The 21,461-nt window shown below is 41.9% G+C and overlaps 1 protein-coding gene across 1 annotated transcript in view; it reads right to left on the bottom strand.

Annotated features, from left to right (window-relative positions):
• Window positions 1-19,870, bottom strand: part of loxl2a (lysyl oxidase-like 2a) — a 28,790-nt gene extending 8,920 nt beyond the window's left edge. Inside the window, exons 1-6 of the mRNA XM_035631128.2 lie at window positions 19,747-19,870; window positions 17,695-17,983; window positions 15,059-15,234; window positions 6,224-6,432; window positions 2,971-3,187; window positions 1,593-1,776 (exon numbers count right to left, since the gene is read on the bottom strand). Of these exons, the coding sequence (XP_035487021.2) occupies window positions 1,593-1,776; window positions 2,971-3,187; window positions 6,224-6,432; window positions 15,059-15,234; window positions 17,695-17,971 (1,063 nt within the window). The 5' untranslated portion in view covers window positions 17,972-17,983; window positions 19,747-19,870. The remainder of the gene's footprint in view (window positions 1-1,592; window positions 1,777-2,970; window positions 3,188-6,223; window positions 6,433-15,058; window positions 15,235-17,694; window positions 17,984-19,746) is intronic.
• Between the last annotated feature and the right edge of the window lie 1,591 nt (window positions 19,871-21,461).

Below are 21,461 nucleotides of genomic sequence, written 5' to 3'. Positions count from 1 at the left end.
TCAAATGAAAATGAGACACTTGAGGTCTGAAAAATAAAAAAAATTAAAAAAAAGTGTAGAGGAGTTTCCACAATAACATGTGTGAGTACTCCGTCCATGCAAGTTTTCTTCCCATGTGACTGAGCAGGAATGTCTCTAGAGCTCCGAGACTGAGATGGGCTGGGAGCCATTGGAGAAAAATAAGTTCACAACAGGAAGAGAACACACAGCCAGTTTCCGTATTTGACAGATGATTGCAATGGATTAAATGAATAAAATATTGAATTTTTCAATTGCATGACACTGAAAATCTCTATTTGTGAAGCGCACTGAAAAAAGATAAACAATACACACATATAAACAGTAAATCAGTATATACAGTATATAGTTTAATAAAAAAGAAAACCTTTTTCCACTTTCTTTGACAATCTTGCTAAATCCACTCTGACTCTCACTGACTTCTGAAAGCAAACGCAATCATCTATTTCTAGTCTAAATGTGTGGTACCATTTTTGATGCAGAGGTCAGCTCATAAAAATAAGAAAAATCCCTCAAATAACCTCGTGGACTCTCCAACTTAGAATTCCTCCTCTGAAACCCATAAAGTCTGTTTTTTTTCTTTGCTGGAACATTTTGTTCACTCTCGTGTTTTGATGTCTGGACAAAGCAGAGGAGAAGACTAACGTATTCCAACCAACATATGCTTCTTATAATCCTGAGGTAGATTGCATTTCGCAGAATCAGGTCTCAAGTCAAAGTGTGAACATGAATGGGCCACTCCGTACATTCGTGTTCTGACTCAAGGTCTAGACTGACTGAAGTGGGACACAGAAGGGTGGTGATACAGAGGGCAAATAAAGTGGAGGTGGAGGTCTCCGGTTTCAGTCCACACCTTTCATTGTCACAGCTGGGACTGAGGTTTTATTTGACGCTGCGCTTGGACGATAGTGCTGTAAATGTGAAATGTCGAGAAAACCAAATTCTGCTAGCGTCCACCTGTTCGTTGTGACTGTGGTCTCCCATGTCTTAGTGTTTGGAGTCAGGATTGTGTCACCAGAATGTGTTTGATGTGATTACTGTAAATGGACCTTGAGCTGGGATTATGACCCTTGTTTGGTTATAATACAAAAATGTATCAGGTGAACGTTATTTTAAATAAACCTGTAACGTATTCTTTTTTTATAAGGATGTCTTCCATTTGTGCCAGAGTTATGTCCTGAACTCCTTGTGTAAAAGAGAAACTATTATTAACTTAATACTTAATAATAAACTTATTATTACATAGCTGCATTGGCCCAGACGATATCAGTCTACACTGAATATTTTCTGTGTTTAACAAGTAACTTAACATTAATTCCACTTTTTTAACATATTAAAAAAACTTGAAAATTCACTGCACTGTAAAATTCCATTTGAAATATAATCACTACATTGATAAATACGTTTAAGAATATAAGTATTATATTGTAAATAAAAAAATCAACCATGCACTTAAATTATGATTTGTAGGACCCCTTCCTCAATTCTTTTAATAAATTGTCATTACAATTTAATTCTAACTTGATATCAGTGTAGCACCCTACACAGTCGAGTTACTAATCCGTGGACCCTACCTTGTCCCATCCGGGCACCAGTCAGGGCTTCTTTGGCGCTTCCAAATCCGAGCTCTCGACACACCACGGTGGCAGCTCGGTTGTTCCAGTTGTCGTCACACACTGTTCCCCACTCGCCGTTCTTCAACACCTCCACTCGCCCCTCGCCGATCATGGCTCCGCCTCTTAGACGCACCAGGGGTTGCTATGGAAACAGCCAACCAGAAAACTAAAGTTAGTGAAAATGTTAAAAAAAAGAACAATCATGTAAATTACTATTGTTACAGATCCCTTTTTTTCCGCCACGTTGTGTAAGAATATACTATATATTTGTGGTTTTAAGCACCAAACACCAGCCTGTTCGACTGACCTGTTGGTGGCAGGCTGACTGTTCTCTGGGTGATGCACTGCCAGGCAAACCGCAACAGGTATTATGGGATTTTAAAAATCTAAAGCAGTTGAAATCAAGGAGATTTCTTTATATATACTGTATTGCATTACATACTTCTTTCTCTAGTGGGTTACCATTGTTTGTTGTTTTGCAGTATACCGGAAACAATTGTGAAAACTTGGTAATAACTCACAAATAAACAATAAAAACCAAGAAGGAATACTGATAGTTTGACTGTATATTTGACAGATGTTTAGCATTCATTCATTCAAATGTCTCCAGATGCTTGACTTCAGCGTAGGATATTTTTCTAATCCAGAGGTAGAAGGTTAAGAAGAACTGATCATAGGACGGCGTATCCTGTATTCACAATGAAAGTGTTTGTGCATCCTGTTATGTAACGTCATGATGTTGCACCACACTGCATTAATAGATCAAACAGATTCTGAATTGGACATTCATGTCTTTTATTAAAAAAAAAACTAAAAAAAAACTGCCATCTGCAATATGCCCGATTAGTTCACAATAGACACTAACATCTGTCATGGTTCTGCCCCATGAACTTTAGTTCTAGTGGACTTTGATTTATTTCTTCCATTTCTTGTGCAGCTCTATGTCTAGTGTATCTTTGCCTTGGTTAAGTTACCATTGTTATCCTGTGTTTGTGTTTTCTTGAGTTTCCTGTTTTATTTTGAAGTCCCTTTCCCTGTGTTGCTTCACTTCCTTTTCTGTGTCTTGTTTCTGGTGTCACCTGCCCCTGTGATTGTCTGCACCTGTTCCTCATGTGTCTCACCTGTGTTCAATTAGCCCCGCCCCCCTTGTGTCTGTTCAGTCTCTGTGCTTTTTGTTGTTTTTTGTTTTACTTTGGGAATTTGTAAGTTTGTTTTCTTTTCTATTTATTAAATTACTACTTTTTGCACTCTGCATTTGGGTCCTGCTCCTTGACACGTGACAACATCAGCCATATGGTGCCACAAACTGGCGGTTTACAGTTGTTCTCTGACCTACCTCCACCCTGTAGGCCTTCCTGAAGCCGATGCTGACGCTGGGAGCGAAGGCACGTCCAGGCACACAGCTGACCACGACAGGCATGCCCTGTTCACAGGTGCTGTTGCCCTTCAGCTCTATCTCCCTGCCCAGTTTACAGTCGGACAAGTTGGACTCGTTGCCTGTGCAGTTGACCGAATAACCCCAGTAGTTCTTCTTACGACGGTTGGCCAGCAATCTGAGGAGTAATAAAATGACAGGGCCATGAAACATAGTTTTTTGCACATGGTTTACACTGTACATTATTAGTGGTCATTTGTGTTCAGCTGCCAACTGTTTTAGCCTCTCATAGGTATGTGTTCAAGCTAAAACCTGCAGACGTCTTGAATCATGCTTCAGAGACACAATCCATCACCGTCAGCATTTAGTCAGTCTTTGTTATTTAATGTCATCTCATCGTCACATGGTAATGCCGCTGCAAAGATTGTTTTGAAAAGTGTTGAACTTTGTACGTTCGAGTGCTGGTGATAGAATCTGACATCGAACACGTTGTCGTCACCCACTGAGCCGCGCGGGACTCTTGAGATTCACGTGAGGCTGATCAGAAGGGTTGATTGCTAACGATGATGTAACATCCCTGTGAGGCAGTTTCTATATCAACTAAGTTCCTGAAATTCACAGGAATGAAAACACCTCCCGTGAACAAAGAAAACAGCAGATTGGTTCGGAGATCGGTTTGCAGCAGCGTTCATCGACAGCACGGTGTTAGGATTGTGAACCCTTCTTGGACTACTTCCTGGATTCCCTGCCCTGCCCTGGTTTTTGACAGTGTGCTCGCGGCTGCGCAGGGCTGCCAGTTCCCTCTTCTCTCGCCAACTCATTCTGTCACCTGTATCTCAATCAACTCTCACCTGCTGTGGGATTTAAGGGCGGGCACAAACACGCGTACTCTGCCAGATTATTGGATACCCTGTGATATTAATACTTTGGCCGATTTGCTTGATCTCGACTGTTTTGGACTGTTTTTTTGTCTACCCTCTTGGCCCCTAACCTTTGTCTCTCCTTTGTTCAGGATCCACTACTTGCTCTCGCTCAAAGGCCTCGCTGGAAAATAGAACTCCTTCTACCCCTGGTTTGACAGATCACCTAGATCAACTCTTGCAGTATCGCTTTTTATCTGCAACCTTGATCTCAGCCTCCGTGTTCCGCTAAAGAGCTCAGCCTTAGTCACAAACTTTAACAAATAGCTTCTGACATGTTGGAGAGCACATAAAATATTTTATTGCTCCTTCTCACACTTAAATATTAAGCAGCAGTTTTATGAGATTTACTTGTGTGAGGGATTCAACGATTCGACAATGCCCATCCATGCTGCGAAGCACAATGGAGATATTGTTGTGGGAAAGTACCTTTCCATTCTCATGACCCCAAACTTTTGTCAAGTCACTGAGGAAACCAATAACAGTGGATCTTGAAGAGGCCTGAGCCTTGGAAGAGGCAGACCATGTAATGAAACCAGTGAGCTACATTTACAGCCTTTCAGTTCTTATAGCTTATCCAGATGCTATAAACAGAATGAAGCTTCAACTCCATTTGAATACAAGCACAATTTGAGATATTTGATGAAATACCAAATTTCACTCATTTTGTTGGACTGTTATGGGCACATTTTGGGGAATAAAACAGTGTTTTGTTGTTGTTGAAAGATGAAAGGTTGAATATTTCACCTCTGTAAAACAGTGAACCACATGAGGCCACACAAACTTTCTGATTCCTGAATGATGAGGTGGTCATTGCCGATTTGAAGATTAGCATCAAATCAGATGAGGTTGTATCAGCCAGAACTATAAAAAAAACATTTTTAATCACGTCACCTTCTTTGCCTTCATGAAGGCGGAAAGATTAGAAGATCCAGATGCAAACCTCATCACGAGATACATGATCTCATGTCAATCTCATTGACTTGTGAATAAGTGTTTGTGAATAAATATATTTCTGATTATTGGCATAATGAATGATGAATAAAGAACACTCATCCATCCATCCATCGTCTACCGCTTTATCCATTTATGGGTCGCAGGGGGGCTGGAGCCAATCCCAGCTAACATTGGGAACAGATAACACTCTAGTTATGAAAACATAAACCTACGCCCTATTTTGTGTGTGTGAACTTCACACAACATCCATTAAAAGGGCAGGTAGACAATTTCTTATTAAAAACAAGTTTGATAATTTGATTTATACCTCAGGCTGAGAGAGCCAAGAGAGAAACATGTCCTTCTCCTTCATGTATCACCAGATGTGCTCATCTGATTATTTTCTCATGTGCAGTGAGCATCTGCTTTATTTTGAACTACAGTTCTCATGTTCACTTATAAAAATTTACGAGACACAAAGTGTTGTAGGAAGTCGCTGGCTTTGTGATCAGCTACTTATTGATTGTGACATTTTAGGATGGTAGAATGTTATCACTCATGCTCAGGGGGAAACAATGAGACAATAAGTTTGCTCTGATCCATCAGCCACCAACTGTTCTTGGCCCGTATTCGTTCTGATTAGTTTTAATGGCTGTCTCAAAAAAAAAGGCTGAACAGAAAAAAACAGATTAGATGACAAGACTTCCGAGACAATTACTCTATTTGAACACCACAAACCTCATCGGACATTTGAAGGTCGTGTGATCTGCAGAGAGGTGATAAAGGGATTGTGATCAGTCCCAAGAACCCTGATCGGGGCGGCCTCATTAGGACGTAGTCAAAAGGAGCCACTGTTTCACAGCGCGCTGCACTCAGTCGTTTCCCAGCAAGGACCTGCCTTCATCCCCTAAGACTTCCTGAGGCAGTGTTTATCCTCTTTTCAAGAATCCCCAGGCCCGAGTCTGTTTAATCTCACGGTGGAGAGTGGATGAAGGGTTGACTGATGACCACTGTAAACAACTTGGCTATGCAACGCTTCCTAACATCAGTCTGGTGTGGTACAATAGACGCAGACCTCAAAAGCACCGGCAGGAAATGCAGTATTTTTAACACGTGAAGATGTTTGCATTATAAAGGAACGTGTGGTGCACCTCAAATGACAACATGCTTTTCACACAGGTGCGAATCTAAAAAGGATTCTTTATATACTGTATGTAACACTGCTATATTCCCATTCCCCTAAAACGCAGTTAACTCGGCAAAAAGCTATATGTTTATGTTGGAGTTAAACTCATGTGAAGACTTTCATTATATCTAATTGGCCTTATTTAAACCCTGCCGCTGGCCCCATTACTCACTTGTAGGGTCGGTGATTGAAGCGTTTCTCAACAGGGAAGCCGTACATGCCACAGATGACCCTGCTGTTCATCGGCGTCCACTCTTCGTTACAGATCTGTCGCCACTTGCCGCCGTCTTTCACCTCCAAAAACCCCTCGGTGACGGGAATCCTTTTCCTGTGAGAATACGTGGCCCTGATCCTCACATCCTCCACCTGCACTGTCACACTCTGAGACACAGACACAAGGATGGTCCATCACTGCCCTCGATATTACGGGTAACAACAATTAAAAAACACATTCAAATTGTATTTAAATTAAAAATGAACACGCAAATAAATAGTTAAGGTTTAAAAAGTGATGACATCCAATTCATTGTTGCCTTAGACTAAAAAAAAACCATCATCAAAGACAATACACAGGTCAACCTGCGTTAAAGCGGTGCTAACAGCGTTTTATTAGACTGTGTCACTTCAGAGTTTTAGTTTTAGTTAATATATTAAATATTTCCCACCTTTACAAATAAAATCAATGGGGGATAAGGGAATGATGGACTTTAAAAAAGTGAAAAACTGAAAGATATTCATGGTGGAAAATATAAAACTATTGAGAAGTTGTAACAAGAAAACAGATGATTATTTTTACTTGAAACCATCCTTCATCATCAGCAGTCTCAAGTGATGAATTTGACTAGAATCCTTTGTTTCATGCTTCACATTTCAACTCAAACAGATGGAGCCCAAGAACATTCTTTGTATTCCCATGCTGAAATATCTGCACTCCCATGCATATCATGTTCCAATGGAGTCTTTCTCTGTAATTCCCCCTGAAGTGTTTCCAAGAACTTGCAGTGCTACCTTACGTCCAACTTACTGAAATCTACCTTAATGTTTCCATAAACTATACTGTCATAGTTCCATTGCTTTAGAAACACGATTATATAATAAATAAAGTGAATGAATTGAAGATTTCTAGGAGACAAGGATAGTATTAACGGGATGTAGTTGGTTTAATCTATACTCTGGACTTCACATACACTGTTCCACTTGATATATTATAAATACTATACAGCCTATGTGTGTTTCAGAAAAAAATAAAATAAATCGCACTGTTAACTTGAAAACGCTGGCAATGAGATCTTTGTGTAAACGTGTTAAGTGTTGGTGAGAGGCCCTAGCAAGTCGAGTGAATGTCTGGAATTTTTCCTCCATCTTCGCTGCATTTTAGGATTTAGTGTGGAGATTTAAGAGCTGGTGGGGAGATCGTTGACAGCTTACATCACAACCGAGATCTGTGTTTTGCCTACACCACAAAAACGTAAAGGCAATGACTGGTAATGTACTGGTGTTTCATTCTTGTTGCTGTGTTATCAAATGAACAGAAATACATCATTGTCATTATTTTTTCTCTGTTGCAACCTTGAAATCAAGAAGCTGAAACAAACCAGAAGAGCACAACAGGACAAATACCAGTCACGTCCCTTAGGGGGACATATGGAGAGAGAATATAAGCCAAATATCTCTTCAAAGACTTCTCATCTTGCATCTTGAATGCCATGTGTGATTAAAAAAGAGAGACAGGAAAGGTTAAAAATAAAACCAGAATTGGTCTCATTTCAAAATAAAGAGAGGTTGAAGAAAGAAGCCGCGGTGAGCTGAGTGGCTGACAGGGTTCAGGTTGAGAGGAGTGACTGCGGGTGGTCCGCACACTATTATTAAGGGCTGTAAAGCCAGTTGGTCAGGCAGAGGGTCACCAAACATAGTTAGCATCACGTGTCCTGAAGACCCCTAAATCAGAAAGGAATGGTAACCTTTGACCTCTGGGGCTTTATGGGGAAACAGCTACCTAAAGGGCCATTGTTTATTTCCTCCCTTTGGCCAAATGCTGCCGTTTGTCCCTGGCTGGGTGTGAGGTTACACTGTGGGTGCCAAAAAGAGCCAAAACTCTGAGCTACTTTGTGGTATGCAAACGCTGATCTCAGTAAATTCATAACAGGAGCTTCTTTAAAAAAAAAATCATTCAGGCGTGTCTCCCAGAAATACTAAATGCTTGCCCAGAGGGTGGTTTCCTGAGATGGCATCAGCCTGAAGGAATGTTCAAGACTCCTCTGAACACTAAAGACTGCAGTGCAGGAGGAGCCAAGGCGAAGTCAGACTGTTTCTACAGTGACCCCAGCACTGCCACTGACCGCAGCAGTTGGGAAAAGAAACACTCTCTCATGAGGAGATTCCTGCTGGCCATGACTGACTGACTGACTGATGACTGTGTTTTCCATTAGTGCCCAGCAGGATGTGAGGGTGAGGAGACGTGATCATGATCAGGGATCTGACCTACAGTATATCTGTGCTTTGATTTACTTAGTTTCAATTTCAAAGCGAGATGATAATGATGTACAGATTATTAATTGTGCTATTAAAATTTAAACCATGAAGATGGTTAACAACGTGTAATAACAAAGAGAAACAAAGACAAATTAAAACCATGGCTCAACTAAAGTTCACCTGATACAGAACAAGAAATTATACAGTAAAAACCACAGTACAAGTGAAGCCAGGTGTGAAGGTTAAAATACCAGACAGGGCAGAGGGGCACGAGGAGAGTATGAAATGGGGCACGGAGAAGGGTCTGAACAGTGTTGTATTTGGCTCAGACGGCGGAAACGGGCCATGAGAACGTGTGAGACTCGAGTGGACAGATACCCACAGCTGTGATCAGTCCAGGCGTTTCCCCCCCAAAACCCTGACAGCCAGACATAAACCCAGAAAAAGGTCCAGGCCCAAACTCTTCTTTTAAACAACGCAGGAAAATGATTACTACATAATAAAAAACATGATAAAGAGTTCTATATTATATGACAAGAAAGCAGTGAAACTTTATAATATCAAAACTGTACCATGAAACCCAGTTTCACATTATGGGTATTAATAGTTTCTTGCTGAGAGCTTTAGATGAGGAGGTCTGACACCACGTGATAAAGTTGAGGCTACAGCCAGCTGATGGTTATCTTAGTTCAGCATAAAGTCTGGCTCTGTCCAAAGGTGCTGTTCAAGTTTAACGAAGGTAGTAACATTTTAATTTGTATGATTTGTAGGTGCTGGTAGGTGGATCTTGTTATCTGTGGACTGAGACAGGAGGCCATCTCCCCGTTTCCTGTCTTTACTGTTACCTAAATCACCCATGGTGGTAGCTTATTATTTACTGTTCAGGGATGAGAGTGTTACTGAACATCTCAATCCTCAGCAAGAAAGTGGATGAAGTTATTTATCAAAATGTGGAACTATTTATTCCTTTTTGAATAGGACATTTGACGGTGTATCATTAGGATCAGTGTGAACTTTATATGTCCAAATATGATATGCAGGGACAGTAACCCTTCCATACTGCAGGTCATACTGAGGTTAATTCCCACCGGGACATTTCTATTAGATTTCCTCATCCTTACAGTCACTCCAAGGCTGTGATACAGTAGTGATTCATTCATTCTGTGGATTTTCCCCCGAATACTTTTCATCCTGTTCAAATACAGACTGACATTCTTGTTCTTGTTTGTAAGTGGCGTCTAAGAAAAAAGAAAACATTCTGTATTTAGCCAGCTTTGACCGTCACTGAAACCTTTCCACTTGGAAAGCAGACTTGTTTTTCAGACCAGGACCCCCTCTGAATGTAGATGTGCGAACATGAGACTGTGGTCTAGCCAGTCTCTGACTAATGCTTCCACTACTCTTCCGTTTCACTCAGCTTTCCCACCCTGCTGCACGTTCCTCTGCACGTGCCAGCAGACCCCCATCCACTGCCCGGCCCACCTAACCAAACTTGGCAAGTATGGAGGATAATCACGCTACAGTTTAGATGAAAAAGCAGGGGAACAGCAAGGCTCTTTGAAATGACTTTCACATCGACCCCACCCCACTTTCTGCCTCACCGGCCTCCAGTCTGCCTGCCTCACTTGACAGAGGAAGTGTGTGTGTGTGTGTGTGAGAGAGAGAGAGAGAGAGAGAGAGAGAGAGAGAGAGAGAGAGAGAGAGAGAGAGAGAGAGAGAGAGAGAGAAAGAATCTGGAATATCTATTAAAGTGCCCTGGTCCCATCTTGGCAATGAAAGAGAATCATTCCTACATGAAGACTACACACACTCATATATACATATCAACCAAAATTTCCAAATGACCACTATTTCATAACTAAAAAATGTAGGCAGATTTACAGCATGACCTTTGAGTGCATATTAATCAAATTAAAGCAGTTTAATGCAATACTGTTCATATATTAGAGGATGATTGTTCTTCTTTTTTATGTATGTTATTGTCCAGAAACTGAAACTGGCTGATTTCAAATTGCTCAACAAGTTAGTTTAATTTGGGAAATTTGGATGCTTATTTGTTTTCTCGTTGAGAGTTTGATGAGACAATTGATAGCGTACGACTCTCTTTTTATTTTACATCAAATATGAAGCAATAGCCTAAAGAGATGCGTCATTTAGATTCGCAGCGGGAGGAACGGCATGCTGGGTTGCATCCAAAGGTCGACAACAAAAATCCCCCAGACAGCACTTCTGAAACTCTCTCACATGTTCCATCTTGCTTGTTTAGTATTTAAACAGAAAAAATGTAAAAACAACAGTCCCCATGCTCATTTTATTTTTCCGATTGGAAGACAGTTACTCCCTGGACTCAGACGACAAGCTCACTGCAGACAGACAGCAAAAATAGTCCGTGGTCCAGTATAACCTCCTATTAAACCACAAGTTGCCATTTTCACTCTTAAGTCATTGTATAGATTAAGTTAATGAGATATAATGCGTTAAAAGGAGCTTGAGAGGTGCCAACAGGCAGAGTTTGGTACAGTCAAACAGAGCCAGGCTACCATACCAACTTTGATGCTGATTGTAACTTCATAGACAGACTTGATGATGAGTATATTTTCCAAAAAGTCAAACTATTCCTTTAAGTTTAAACGATATGTACTGGAATGTTGAAACAGCACATCCACTTTGTGGATTGGGAACTTAATAAAAGTGTTTGCTGCACTAAAGAAGCAGAGGCATTATTTTAAGTGATTCATCAGTACCTGTAGCATAGCTGAAAAGCTTAATTTGTGTAATATCTATACTTAAAGTATATAGATAAAGTATATGCAGCGCACATACAATAATTCACATCTCCCTAGAATAATGGTCTAGACTTTGAGCACTGTGCAGTCGAGAGCAGAGCTGAGGCCACAGTGGGATCCAGCTGTTGAACATGTGGTAGATCTGTCTGCAGCTCTGTGCACGAGAGAGAGAAACTGTCTCCGCCCCCCTGACATGCATCAGCCTTTTCTCCCTTCGATCAGCGTCCTCCTCGCGAGCCCCTTGCATACATAACGTGGAGGCGAATCCAACTTGGGCTCGGGTTTCCTTTTTGCCCTATAGCACAGAATGTGCAGAGCTGAAATCCTTGTAAGGGGACACCAGCACGCCTCGATGGAGAAGCGCAGCCGCTGCCTCGCAAAGGATCAAGCGCCTTTTAACCGCTGCATTGTGTTATTACAACTGGCTCCTGATATCTTCGTGTTGATTTAAGATCCAAGTGTTTGGTCGAAGTAAACACACTAAATGGTCTACCGGGCATCGGTAGCGGCCAATGCTGAGCCAATGTTTTCTCTTCCCTCACTGAAGAAGACTGAAGATGAACTCATCGAGATTTGCCATGTGGTTATAATGATGTGCGAGGCTCTGCAGGCAGCAGTGGGTGATCTCTTCACATGAAAAATTGCCAATGTTCTTGGCTTATGTGAGCTCCCACTGGAAATGTCTCTTCTGCAGGGGACAATGTATTATGCACTCGTAAACAACAATGCCAATCTCTTGGAAAAAACACAGTCATAAACATCTGCAATCAAATATAACCATGAACCAATAATTATGCTTAAATGACACGCCACACTCTCTCGTAAACATCTGACATATACAGACTTTGCATTTCAGACAACCTCTAGCAAATGAGACACTATGACACGTTCCCTTCCCACATGAACAACAGCCGGAAAAAATATCTGCGTTAGTTCAAAAGCCACTGACACATAAACAAAGTTTCCTGTCATTCCAGTGTCTGGCTCTGCCGTCAAACGTGAGCCGCCTTGTTTACTGAAAGACTCAGACTTCTGCGAGACACAAACACGTGCTGCTAAATAAATCAACTGTGCCGGGTTAGAATTAAAATGAAAAAGTCATTGTGCATGGTCAAATAGACTCCAGGCGGTGTAGTTGTAGAATTAGATGCTGCATGTTAAAATAATGAAGATAACTTATTTATCACTTAGGAATGTATGGTGTGTTGTTGTGTTAAAGCATTACATAACCAGCTGAGAAAGGTTGAAGAATCTCCAGAGGTCAGATCAGTAGCAGACGGATTTTTACAGAGGTCATATGAGGCTCTGACAGGATGTGAGAAGAACAATCATTACACGCTATATTTTGCTTATTCCCTACAACTATATTATAGGATTAAACACGTTTATTGACCGATACGATTCAAGACGTGCAACTTTTTCCAGCGGAAGCTTCTGTTTCCATTAATGACAGACCGATGCTTTCGGTAGACTATCATTTGTGGTGGAAGCTGAACTTGCCAGAGTGAGCTGTTATGGTCTTATCTTCACATATTCCCATACACTGCGATGTAGTCTCATGGTGTATCCCTCACAAAAACAAAATAATTACACTTTGAAGCAACTTTGTGACCTGTACATTTACCCTGAAATACTTAAAAACTACCCGACACCTACTGATGGAAGTAGCTGGTGATTCAAATGATGTGACTCAAATTCATATCTTAACTTTAATCGCATCAAAAATGATTTGACTTTACTCAGACTGTAGTACACCCGTGGTGAGGGTGTTAACTTTCCAGATAGAGCACAGAATGTCAATTCATGCTGTGAATGAACAGATTGAAGGAACAGTGCTGCCCATTGCTGACGTCAGCTCAGGCACGGCTGAAGAGGTGTATGACTTCAGACAGACCTAGGAAATATTTACAGGGTGGGGGACTGAACTGAAGTGACGCCCCAGAGACCCTAAATACACACGGCACATAAGGAACAAGAGGGTGCTGCTTATATACACGTCCTGTAAAAATAAGAAAAACTGTGAATAAGGTTCAGTAGCCCTTTCATGTATTCCTTCATTCCCATGACTCAGCTAGGAATGAGAAGGATACACAAGTTGTTTCAGGTGACCTCAGTCTCACTTCTGGCTGATGTAAAGAGAAGGGTAACACAGCAAAATGTACCGCCCTGCATCTAGTATGGACTCTGTTGCTGCCCCACATGAAGGCAGTGACACAGTGTCAGAACAACGACTGTCTGAAGCTGCCAAACAAATGTTGCTTCCTATCTGTCAGGTAGGACCGCTCCGTGGCAGTGATTCTCAATAACTTGTTCTCAGACAAGCAGAAGGAATGTCTCTATCTTCCTCTCTCCCTCCCGTGCTCCCAGTCACATCCACAAACCCACACTGACTTTCCATCCGGCACAGAGGCGTTCTGTGCAGCGAGACAGGATGGTCTTCCTCCTCTCTGAGTCATATCTAAAAATCTCCCCGGCTGCGCAGCGGGGGCCTGGTGAGGGGCCGGGGTGGACTAATAGCAGCCTGGCAAAGTCATTAGTGCAAAAAAAGGGTGGCGTGGACAGCTCAACATAATACGCCATTATTCGCTGACTAGTGGATCATTTCACTGGCCTGATGTCAGCGCAGATGTGACTACCTGCACGGAGGGACTGCCGGCTCATTTTGTCCAGACATGCCGATTCAGTAACCATAAGGCCGTATGAGTTGTTTCCATTCAATCATACAGATCATAAAGTACTGGAGCCAGTTTCAACAGCTGTTCGGAATAACTTTGGTTATTAATTAAGAACTGCATAATAAGTGTTTTTCACGGAGATTTACTCATCACTCCATTAAAATGAATTGCACACATACTACTTCATATATAGACACTAGTTGTTACAGAACATTTATACCTACAAACTGCCGGCTGTAACTTGTATAGCTAGCTATCTATCTTAACTAACAAAATAACGTCAGCTTGATAATATATTAACTAAAAGATGGGAGTAAAAGAGTCGATACAAAAACATTTCATAATAAATTATGAAGTCACAAACACAAGTTAGTTAGTTTAATATATTTTTTGTTCTCTTAAAACTGTATTTTTATTTATGAAACTCGTTACAGTTTTTATTGGACGGTATTATCTATGTTATCTATCAATCACTTCACTAGTATTTACAGGCTAAGACATCTCATCAGTTGTGTTGGTGCAACCTGATTTCGGTCATCACTGGTTTGGAAGTAGTTTGTAATTACTAAAAACTTGGGAAAGACTACCACAAATTTAGTGGTAGATTAACGAATGCAACACAATCCTGACCTGTGCGCAGGTTTTCAGTTTTCATTATGTTTGGAGCAAAAGTGTGAAAGTTATTCATGTGCACCAAAACCACAAATGGATGATGTATATTTGGTATTTTGTTAAGGACATGTTACATCGCTTTACAATGATAAGCCTGAACAATGTGTTTTGATGCAGCAAATTATTGTTCCTCTTCTGATCGACAGACAATTCACATACTCTGTCTGGAGTGATCGCAGGATTTGAAGAACACTGCACTTCATGCCCCTTGGAGCAGAGCACTGCGATAAGGTTTTTCTTTCATCCCCAGCCTGTCCTCTGTTCTTTTTTTATTTATTGTGAACATCTTCTATGTTGTTAGAAGCTGGCTGCAATCGTTTACACAGTTCAGATGTGTATATGCACATATTTACTGTATGTGTGCAGGTTTAATTGCGTAGACATTTGTTAATGTGAACCCACCTCCTCACTATTGGCCTGGTTCCGGATGAACTTGTAGCCTGGAATGCGCTTCTGGTTACACACCACCCCGACATCTTCTGAATGTTTGCAGTCAGACACTCCGAGGCCGTTGGACTCACACTGAGCCAGACTCTTCTCTCCACCAGTGCAGTGCACGTTGTCTAGCCAGATGCGGCCTGCAACGGAGACGGACAAAGATATGTGTGAGCTGTCACCAATTCTTAAGAAGATTAAGTTTTTTTGGTAGAGGACCCTGGTAGGAGGTTTGAGTTTTTGATGAGTTATTGCTTGTCTCTGTTGATCTTATTACCTTGTGTATTAGACTGTTGGTCAAACATAAACAGTTTGTAGACCCCGTAACATTATCGATTATTTGTGGAGACAATAATCATCAGTTACAGCCATTTTGACTGCAATGTTTCTTTTTGACTTTTGTTTTGTACAGTATGCATGCCCATGTTTGAAATAACATGAAATGAAAATAAAATGTGACATGCTATACCATGTGACTTTGATTCTTTATTATCTGATATCAAACTCTTTGCACTGGCCGGGCTGGTGCCACACTCTGCATACCGAGTAACATGTCTCTATGATCTTCATGTCCCCGTAACTTTCCCTAGCAGGCGGATTACCTTTGAAAAGTCAAATGAAAGAGTGCTTTTAACATTGCACCTTGACAGTCTAAGCCATGTGTCACACCCTATTGACCTCTATTTCAGCATTACAACTGAAGTCCAATAACAGAGACAGTAAACCTACTCACGTGGAGATGTGTTTGGTCTCTACCATAACCTGACGCATTTTTTCAGAGCAAAATTGGCCAAAAAATGGTTGTCACGGCTGAAGCGGATCATCTGCTGTCCAGGTGTCTGTTCTCAACCAGCCGGCTCACACTTGGAAACCACATAACAGTGGCCATGGAAACCAGCTCCTCCGACAGTCTCAACATGCAGCTGAGGAACATCCTGATCATACCAAGAAAGTGACTGCATGTTATACGGTCACGTAGCCTCCTCCTGGCAGCAAGTGATTACCTCTGGAACATTTTTTCAGAATAAGAGTCAAGTTCCCTGGTGCTGAAATACAGCAGAGATTCCACGTGAGAACCAGCTTGTACACCTCTGGCTAAACAAACATTCTGAATTGCCAGATTTAATCGTTTTGGATTGCTGTGTTAAAACCTTCATTTCGCAAGACGGTGAAAAGAGCAGGGAGTGCAGTTTGCACGGAGCCATACATTTCCAAAATTGAGCTTTTATTGGCAGTTTAACTCAGTCAGCCAAAAATCTAAATCCTAACAAACTGTACAGAGCACAGAGTTCCTAAGAGCATCTGAATAAACTGGATTTTGAGATATTGTACAATGAGTGTGAAAAATAATAGCGGTGCAAGGGGATCTGTTTAACAAACAGGCAGGGAAAAACACTGCATCCAAAAGGGATGTTGTTATGCAGTTAAGACTTTGATTAAAAACATGTGACAGTCTCTTTCAACAGTCATCATGATGACAGGAAATGGAAAATGCTCTTCATCACTTTTATAGCCATGTGTCTCCACCAACAACACGAAAACACACACGTGCACACAGCTTCAAACCCTCCAGTCAAACGGATTGTCCCATTAACTAAACATCTATTTGTCAGGAACAGAATAACCCCTTCTCATCATCGCCAATAAATGGCACAATCCTTTTTCTGTACATATTGTAAGTGAAACTTACACATTACAACATTCAGAGTGACAGAAGTCTTTTTTGTACAATTTTTAAATAAACACTGCAAGAAGGGCACACCCTGACCAAACCCCAAATGCCTCCATCTTTACATTCCTATATCACTGCTTGAATCCAGTGCAAACAGTTGCCTTTCTGCACAGACAGGACATGCATATACATCAAACTGGTTGTTAACTGCTTCTCAGTAAAAAGGATCCGTGTGCAACATTACATGCATGGAGTCTATTACTGCACGAATGTAATTGTTGAAATTGCTATAATGACTCTGGTGCTTTGGGAAGTAAATATCCGGGTTAATGACTTCACTGTTAAAGTGACTGATTGGCTGTGACTGACCCAGTTGGAAAACATGTGCCTTTAACAAGGGACACTGTTTGAATTAACTGTTACCAACTTACACACACCAACACCAACAGCTGTTGCATTTACAGAGTTTGGAATATCATCGGGATTTTTTATTTTACAGTGACGTAGGAATTTATATGTAACTAAGAAAAAGGAGATGAGATTATGTCTGTCTGTCTGTGTGTGTGTCTGTTTAACACACCCACTGTTTCCAGTCTTGACCCCCCTTCAACCCCCCTACTTCATGAACTGATTGGCGTCTCTCACGTCTCCTCTAATGGGGAAACCAGTGCCTGAGGATATTAGCAGTCAGACAGGGGGAAACGTGTACCTCATACCATGGAACATATGAAACAGTAGGAAGAGATATACTGCATCTGAATATGTGCGGTTGGCCTACTGGCAGTTTGCCGAGATTAATAACCTATAACCCTCACCTTAGATGAACAACGTGGTTTTTATTTGAACTTCCAAAGTTTTTGAGCAAAGGAATAAAACATTTACATCAAATTTCGGAGACCAACACATACTCGTCTGTGCTAGATTTTCTTACCTTCTCCTTTTCCGTACTTGGCGGAAGGCAACCAGGCCTCTGCGTCCAAGAAGCCAAGCTCTCTACACACCACTTGGGCGGCATAGATGGAGAAGTCATCATCACACACCGTCCCCCACTCTCCATTGTAGAAAACCTCCACGCGGCCCTCATAGTGTTTCCGCTTCTCCCCGGCGAGACGTAGCTGGATCCCAGGGGTGCCAGAGTCTGACTGGGCGTTGCACAGCGCGAACAGCACGGCGAACAGAGCGCAGTAAAGGGCAACTGGGTGCAGCATGATGCCACGGATCTACAGGGAGATACAGTAATAAAACAAGACAGCGTCAGCTTCAAAGTCGAGCCATATAATGCTTCACTGCTTTTGATTATTTTGAAATAAGATGGTTTTAGTAACGGAGGAGTTTGACTGAGAGGTGAATGTTTTCTGAAGACAGGAGGAGGCAGACAGTAATTTGTGGTGTTTGGGAGTTTGGTCCATAATTTAAGCCAGTGAGCAGTTACATGTGCAGGAACAGTTTGGTTTGGCTGTCATCAGGCTACCAGAGACCCCTCACTGGCCTCTGTAAAACCACAAGTGTGAGTTTGAGAATCACAAAAAAATGGGGAAGGAACATTTGACTGCCAGAAAGGGAGAGAGGAAGCAGAATTTGGGAAGGTTTGGGTGAGAATGAAGGTTGTGTTGCTGAGAAGAGGATTCCTCTCTCTGTCTTTCTTCTGTCAGCCTAATGAAGAGTAAATGTGGGCTTCAGCAGGGTGGGCACTGCCCCTCTCATTTATCTGCTGATCTGTGCCTGGAGGCTGCACAACTGAGGATCAGAGGGAAAGTTAACTCCGCCTCGATATTTCATGGCAAACCATGAAAGTGTCAAACGGAGGGACCAAAAGCCCTCAGGGAGGAATGTTCCTGGAGTTAAGGGAGGGGAGGAGGACAGTGAAAGTGAGTGTGGGGGGGGGGGGGGGGCTTTCCAGGTTGACGTCATAGTAACAGCCAACAAACTTGGCTCATGGGCTTACAAAAATCACCCCTGGAGTACACACTCAATAAACTGTTAGACAGCACTTGTGATCATCACAGTGAAGCTTCTGGTTTATTTTCCAAATGAGAGGAACAAGTTCAGCAGGAGCTACTTTAATTTGGCCTTTAAAGTGTGTCCCCCCCCTTTCAGTGCGTCTCACGGCATGACAGTTGATTCAACACAGAGAGTGAAAGACTCAACAGCGGGGGGTCACTTCTCAGTGATCATCCATCAGTCCAATCAACACGTGTCAACTCCACACAGCTGTCGGACAAAAATCCACACTTCTCTTGGATGTGCGCTGTGTGTGATATGGATACTTCTTACAAAACCAGTGGAGACACACCCACTTCCTTCAGGGCCATATAACAAGTCTTTCATAAGAACAATAAGGCTGAACTACAAGTGAGGGCCGTCTGTCAGTGAAAGGTAACTGAGGATAGTGAAGTCAACTGGAAAATCCAAAATGCCCACATGATGAATTCATTGCTTTCTCAGTCAGAGCCAGTGCCTTTGTGTTGTTTATTGTTCGTTTGTGAAAAGCATAATTCAACCATCAAGTGCCTGTTAAGCCAGACCAGCCCAGATCCAAACATTCCCAGGGAGTGAGAAAAGAAAAGAAAACCCCTCATCGCTGCATGTCTGCAGAGTCAGAAGAGTCCTGCAGCTTCTTCTGGAAGTTCTACGTGGCCAGGCACACATACTGTAGCATGAGAAGAATGGCCGTCTACTTTGGATAAGGGTTATCAATGTTTAACAATGCAATACTCTTGTAGCTCATGTTCAGATCAAGCTGAGCCCTTTTGGTGGTGCAACTCTTCATTGGAAGGCAAGCACAGGATTTCAAATAAAAGCAAACAACTTTTTTACAAAGCAAAACATATAAGTGTACATCCTGTTCATGTGCAAGGTCGCATAAGGGAAAGAAAAAGAATTCAGAAATTATAAAGTTTCTCATATTCCTGCACGTGCGAAACATCCTCCAATCAGTAGCCGACTATCCTGAAATATGTTCAAGGTGAAAAGAGAGACTTACTTTGACCGACAAAGAACGAGCAGTGCGCCCTTTTCCAACCTGCTGGAGAGGATGAGCTGAGGAGCAGCGCGTCTTTGTCCCTGTGCTTCTCTCCCCGGCTGTTCGCTCTGCTCCCCTCACAGCTGGCAGCGCGCTCCCACTCCCCGCCACACCCGGCAGCCAATGAGCGAGCGCCTCAGCATCCTGGACACGCCCCCTCCGGCCCAGTCGCCAGGGTTACGAAAACACACTCCACGGAGCTGGAAAGATCCTGGACCTGGATCTGTGGATTGTGAAACAACCCATTAAACTGAATTACGCCTTCGTGTACATAGAGCATAGGACTGAAACTGCATCTCAGAAGAGTGTAATAGATTCTTGATAACTCCAGAGATTCAATAACTTCAATAAGTAGATTATGGGTTATGAAAGTGTCAAACGGAGGGACTCACTTTCTGATTTTTATCAAACCATTCGATACTGACCCATCATCCCATAACGTCTTTCTGACAGATGTGATATCTCACATTTTCATTTAAGGATTTTGATTTATCATTATGAGTTACTTTAATATACTGCTACTATGGCTGTTTTTCATAGCTGCAGTGTTTTATGGTTTTCATCGGATATTGGTTTGTATATTTGCTGCCCATCTTGACCAGGAATCCCTGGCAGAAGAGATATTGCATCTCAATAGGACCTTCCTGGTTAAATAATGGATAAATAGGACTGAATTTCAAAACAAAAATGCACACAGCGCCATTTCGCAGGTGCAGAAGTGCAGAGAAACACCAGAAGGCAAATACTGGGATTTATATTGTCTTCTGCAGGAGCCAATAAACACAGGAAAGCAGCCCCCAGCTGAAACGTCTCCTTTCTATGCCGAAGCATCTGAAGTGAAATGTGGGGATACTGGGAGTGTGTTTTTAAAGTTTGGTTCAGCAATAATTTAATAAAATGACTAGTGTTGTATGTCAGTTATAGTGAAGGCTGATTCCGCTGAGAATCAACCCTGCAGCTCTGTTCTGCTTTGGTCTGCCACTAAACATGTTTTGGTTCACTTGTCCATACAGACTGTAGTTGGCAAAGGGATGAAAACCATCTCTTCTACATTGAAGAGATGGTTTCAAATATCAAATATCTTTGTGGTGTCACAGTGTGGCTACAGCAGTTAACCTTAATGGCCACAGTTGGTGAACTATTTTACTCAAACTGTTATTTAATGAGGATGACCTCTAGTGTTGTCTGAGAAGCATCACTAAGTTACATCAGGAATGAGATCGGGAAGTAGAATCAGTCCTCTTTAACGAAATGTAAAAGGGTTAACTGTTAACAAAGAGTTACTTCTCTCCTTCTGTCACGTTTAGTGATCAATAGTCCTTCTGCAGCCCAGGGAAGCGGGAAGCAGGTCTTTGTTGTCAAGTTGCAACATAACCAGGGAATGTTAAAGTGGAGCAAACACACAACTGTAAACGGAGCTGGGCGCGGTTAGAAACTCAACTACCTCAGGTTCATTTTTCAATCTACAGTACAGACATATAATTAGTCATCTCAATTTGACATCCTGAATGTATACTGAGGGGTTCCTTATAAATTACTGGGCGTATGGGCTCAGCTAGACTGTTTTCTTTATGTATTTATGGACACATTGTTCTCACTGTTAAACATGACTGCTAGAGGAAACGGCAGACAAACAAAATGCCACTAATGACATGTCTGTAAAAAGTAACAGTACA

Source organism: Scophthalmus maximus, chromosome 6 (genome assembly GCF_022379125.1).
Source record: "Scophthalmus maximus strain ysfricsl-2021 chromosome 6, ASM2237912v1, whole genome shotgun sequence".
NCBI lineage: Eukaryota > Metazoa > Chordata > Actinopteri > Pleuronectiformes > Scophthalmidae > Scophthalmus > Scophthalmus maximus.
This window is presented reverse-complemented; position numbering and strand designations above follow the sequence as displayed.